This window comes from Triticum dicoccoides, chromosome 5A, assembly GCF_002162155.2.
Source record: "Triticum dicoccoides isolate Atlit2015 ecotype Zavitan chromosome 5A, WEW_v2.0, whole genome shotgun sequence".
Classification (NCBI taxonomy): Eukaryota; Viridiplantae; Streptophyta; class Magnoliopsida; order Poales; family Poaceae; genus Triticum; species Triticum dicoccoides.
The window spans coordinates 378,589,229-378,594,489 of NC_041388.1; the positions used below are offsets into that span (position 1 = coordinate 378,589,229).

The following is a 5,261-nucleotide window of genomic DNA, read 5'->3' on the forward strand; positions in this document are numbered from 1 at the left end:
AGCCATCCTTGATGAGCACTGCTGTCTGGCATTGCAGTTTAGTTTCCCACAGTGAGTGGAACAGGTGCAGAGAGGAGAGAAATTCATCTTCTCGGGTTTCCCGGGCCCATTTGCTGATTTTGCTGCTACTCTTGTAGATAGGCCCAGCTACAAGCAAATAAGGCCCCTGCGCTCAGGCCTTTCGGGAATACGTACTGGAGCAATGCGCCAAGGCGTCTCTCGCTCGGCAAACGCTCTTTGCCGGCTCTATGCCGACGGCCTCCCGCCACCGCGCCGTCGGCAAACCCCGGCTACAATCTGCAATCCCCCCCAAACCCTACACAGCCCGGCTTACCCCTCCCATCCCCCACTTGCGTCTCCATCCTCTCCGCCCTCTTCCACTCGCGCCGCCGCTCGTCCCTGCGTCCGAGCCTGCCGTTTAGGAAGGTCGCGCTCGGATCGCAGGTCGGAACAAGAGAAACCGGCCGGCACTCAGGTCAGTTCGCTGCCATTTGCGCTGCTCGGAGCGGCAGATCTGCTCGTACTCCCGCAATGATTCAGTTTCTGAGCTTTGACATCATGTGTGTGCGTGCGGACCGCGGCGCAGGGAGGGTCGGCCCGGCGACGATGGCGGAAGACCGAAGCTGGATGTACACGGGCCGCCAGAGCAGGAAGAAGTTCACCCCCGAGTGGCTGGAGAAGACGACCGAGTTCCTGGAGCGCGCCTTCCGCATCCTCCCGCCGGGGCGCCAGGCCGTGCTGTGCCCCTGCGCTCGCTGCCAGTTCAGGCTGTACAGACCGAAGGACGAGATTCAGCTGCATCTGTTCAAGAACGGGTTCGCGCCAGGGTACACGGTGTGGGTGTACCACGGCGAGCGCCACAACCCCCAGCCTGCAAAGCCTAAGCCGTCCGACGACCACCCCAAAGAGAATGGCGATCTCGACGGGAAGAAGGATGGCGCCGGCGGCGGCGAGCAAGTGCCGAAACCGGCGCAGGTTTTGTTCTGAACATCTGAAGGGTTTCAGAAACTGTAGCTTAAACAGGGGAGGTTTCAGCAGCGGCTACTGACATTTGCAGGGGACGAAGAAGTGGGCGTGCGCAAGCGGCAAGCCACCAAAGAAGGATCAGCTGTGGGCACGGGCTGCGGCGCAGGGAGAGGGAGGCCCGGCGGCGACGGCGGAGGACCGCAGCTGGATGTACACGGGCCGGCAGAGCAGGCAGACCATCACCCCCGAGTGGGCGGAGAAGACGACCGAGTTCGTGGAGCGCGCCTTCCGCGGCGTCCCGCCGGACTATGGCATGCTGTGCCCCTGCGCGCGCTGCCGCAACCGCAACAGGATACCGAGGACCAAGTTCGACATGACGATGGATCTGGGCAGGAACGGCTTCATGCCAGGGTACACGGTGTGGGTGCACCACGGCGAGGGCCCCAACCCCCAGCCTGCCAAGCCGTCCGACGCCCATGGGAAGAAGGATGGCGGCGGCGGCGGCGAGCAAGTGTCAAAACCGCAGGTTTTGTTCTGAACATCTGAGAGGGGTTTCAGAAACTGTAGCTGTGAACGCCCCTTGGGAAATATGTCCAGGTTACTGACATTGTGAACTCGCCATTGCATTTGCAGGAGACTAAGGAGTGGGAGATTTCCCATCTTGAGGCGTATGCAAGAGGCCGTCTACCAAAGGGGACTAGTCAAATGGAGTGGAGCTACCAGAAATACCTGTGGGAGCAAAAGAAAGCCAAGCTGCAACAGGAACAGAGTGAGCCAAAGGCAAAGAGGCTGGTGAGTTTACCTGCCTTAGTGTCACTGCAGTGTCAATACTCGGTAGAAATCTGACGGTGCTTGTCCCATATTCAGGCTATGAACTAGGGTAGAAACATTGCTTGATGTGTTTGCTCTGTACAACTTAACTATAGGAGTGCAATGCTAGCCCAAATTTGCAGCAATGGTTGCCCACTTCATGCTCGCGCTGTGTGGAACGGGTAGGCGGCTTATCGGCTTGAAGCCTGAGATGCAACTTTGGGAAGAGCAAAGTTGTTGCATTGTTTCCTGTTACTACTTACTCCACTAGTTAGTGAGAGACTGTTGCAGCAAATTCTTTACTGCTAAATGCCGATACAATTAGATGGTTTTAGAATGGCTGTACTAGGCAATCTTCTTCAATAATGCTATAAGTAGTACAATATCCTGAAAGATACAACACCTTCCCCATTTCATGTTTTCCTGAAACTTTTTTTAGCCTTCAAATGCTGCTCTATAAGAAACATGTTTGCCAAACGTATTTGGCTGTTTTTTTTTTAAAAAGGAGAATGACCCCCGGCCTCTGCATCTGGGCGATGCATACGGCCACTTTATTAATTATTCTCACAAGACCTTACAAACTAATACAACAGCAAGACTAAAGTCACCGTCTAAGCAACAACTGTCGCTACACCTATCCAAATGATGAAGGGGCGCTGATAGCCTGGGCCTAATACCAAACAGACATCGCAGCCAAACCTAAACATCTAAGACCTGAGGTCCCAACCAGGACGCCTGCCTGGTATGGGGCACCTACCAGTCCGGCGCACTTCTCAACCAGGACGCCTGCCGGGTATGAGGCCGCCGCAGCCACCTGCCACGAGTCCATCTTTAGAGCTGTGTTGTTGCATCTACCATGCCATATCTCTCTGCCATCGACGTCACCACGACGCCAAACAACGTCGTCCTCCTGCGCGAGTCCATCCTCCCACATCGAACTCCGAATCTGCACTGCGCCACGCCGTCAAGATCCGTCGCCATCAATGTATGGATGAAGCACCGCTCCACCAAAGAAACCGTCCGCTGGTCCCGCGAAGCAAGGCGCGGCACCAAGTAGAAGGCCGAAGCGCACCGCCACCACGCCACCAGCAGCCCCGCCACCAAGAGCTGTTCCCAGCCGCCGCCTTCAAGACGGAACACGACACCAGGGTGCCGTCGACGCCCAGACCAGGGGAACAAAAGCTTTCGCCATAGCTCTAGGAGGAGGCGGAAGGGAGAGGATCCACCCCAAAGCCTTCAGGAAGGGGATCGGCGCCAAAGGCGTCGACTTTGGGGAGGCTGCCGCGCCAGTCAGGGGTTTCCCCCGGAACCTCACCCGCACGCCAGATCCGCCAGGCCGGCCATAGGGGACGCCGAAAGCCGCCGCCAAGGACCGGCGCCAGCACGGATCGGGACAGATCGAAGCAGGGGCGGATTTTCTACATGGAGCCATGACGGATTGCGAGGAGCCGCCACTGCGCCAGCGTCCGCAGCCCCACGCTGCCCGCGCGGCCGTGGGAGGCTGCCCACCAGAGCCCGCCGGCTGCACCGCGCCCATCGACCGGGGCCGCCGCCCCGGGGAGCCAAGGCCCTCCAACAGAGGAGGCGCCAGATCGCCACCATCTACAACCCCCCGCCGAGACCCACCACCACGCCGCCGGATGGGCCGCGCACGCCCGGGCCACCGCCGGTTCCCGCCGAGATCCGCCGCCCCAGTCCCAACGGGAGCCGCGAGGAGTCGCCCCGCCGCCGCCGTCAGCCGCACGAGCTTCGCCCGGCGGCTTCCTCCGGCGGCGGCGCGGGGCTAGGGGGCGATTGGCCGGCGGCGCGCTAGGGTTAGGGAGGCGCCCCCGAGTCGCCCTAGGCGAGAGCGACGCGGGGGAGGTAAGTGGCAGATATCCTCTTGCACTCGACTTTGAGGACGATCCTCTTGCTTGAGCATGCAAGTACTGATATCAGGTCCTTCTTGCTAAAACCTCACAAGGGTTTGTTATTGATTAGTAGTATCACAGAGTACGCATTGCTGGCTTTTCTCTGACGTACAGTTGCACGACTTTCTGCACTTCTTTTTCAACTGACGGATATCTACACTTAATAGCATAACTTGTTCAAACTATGTGATTCTTTTAGCTCACGTTTGAGTTTCCATGCATATGCCGTAGCGCACCTCTGGTTCCTCCACTGCTGATTCTTTTAAAACTATTTGATGTGATTCTTTCAGCTCACGTTTGCTGAAGAGGAAGGGAGCAATGTCGACGTCCCTGAACCTGAAGTTGAAGATACAGCAACGACAACAGCTGATGCTCCTGTAGCTAATCCGGCAATGACAGCAAACGCCGGTGGAGTTCAGATCCCAGCTGGACCGACTGCTCGTCAGGCAGGCCCGCCCGGGTGGTATTCAGGTTCAGATTGGGTCCATTGACCCATGTAACGGCTACCTAGTTTAAATAGCCCCCTTTAGCCGCTGCTGTACTCCGCGGATAAGAAATGGGCGGCTAAGGCTCCCCGCATGGCTCCACCGCTTCCCCACCACTACCGGAGCCGGATTAGATCTTCTCTACCTCGCCACCGCCGTTTGTGTGTTGTGCGTGCCTTGCGTCTGTGTTGGGCTTGTTGTGCTGTGCCCACAGCTGAACCCGTGTAGTGTTTGTGTGCGTGTGTGTTGGACCTTGTCTGCGGTGGCGTTGTGTGTGTGTTGTTCGGTTGGTACCTTGTTAATTGTGTGCTCGGTGGTTGCTTTATTTATAAAGCGGGGTGAAAGCCTTTTTCGGTAAGGCCGATCGTAAGCACTTGTTGTGTCGGTGGATTAATCGGCTAGTTAAACTTCTTCTAGATCGATTTCATCTCTGTGATTTCAATTTGTGAGCCATCCAGCGATCAAGATCTATGTGGCTTACAGTTGGTATCAGAGGCACTGAGTCATGGAGATTCCATGGCACCACCATGATACCTGACTTTGAGATCGGTGGCGAACAGTGGCCATGGAGAGTCTGTCGACCAAGGGGTGCGGCGTCTACGAGCTCCTCCACACTGACTTCACCAATGACCTGGGTAGAAACTTAAGGGCCAAGGTGAGATTCTCCTCAAATCCGTGACAAAGTTTCTCGAGATATTGCTACGCTCGATAGCCTCATCACGGCGAGGGGTGACGGCGTTCGCGAGGAGAGGGCGTTCGACCTCAAGAAGATCCACGTTGAGATAAGCAAGGAGAATAGGAGATCCAGGCCACGGTGGATGGTCCGTCGACCTCACGCAACACTATGAATGGACGCAGTGGTGCTGTCTTTGATTCCCTTGGCTCAAAATCTGACCACCGGGGGAATCACCTAATACTTATGCCGCTCCTCCGGTCAGAGATGCATATAATACATATCGAAGTGATTAACTCAGAGAATTCGGGACGATCTGGTGTAAACAAGGATAGAAATGTATGCAGAAATACACTCATCAATATTCGCAATGACTTTTTAAAAAAAAATACACAATGATTGTTTTGTAACTACATT

The 5,261-nt window shown here is 56.3% G+C and overlaps 1 protein-coding gene across 1 annotated transcript; it reads left to right on the forward strand.

The window, feature by feature from the left end:
• The first annotated feature begins 241 nt into the window (after positions 1-241).
• On the forward strand, positions 242-4,512 carry LOC119297371. Its single transcript, XM_037575185.1, has 5 exons — positions 242-475; positions 587-975; positions 1,058-1,492; positions 1,600-1,758; positions 3,977-4,512. The coding sequence occupies exons 2-5, from the start codon at positions 607-609 to the stop codon at positions 4,175-4,177; spliced, it is 1,164 nt and encodes a 387-aa protein (XP_037431082.1). The 5' UTR covers positions 242-475; positions 587-606; the 3' UTR covers positions 4,178-4,512.
• The last annotated feature ends 749 nt before the right edge of the window (positions 4,513-5,261 follow it).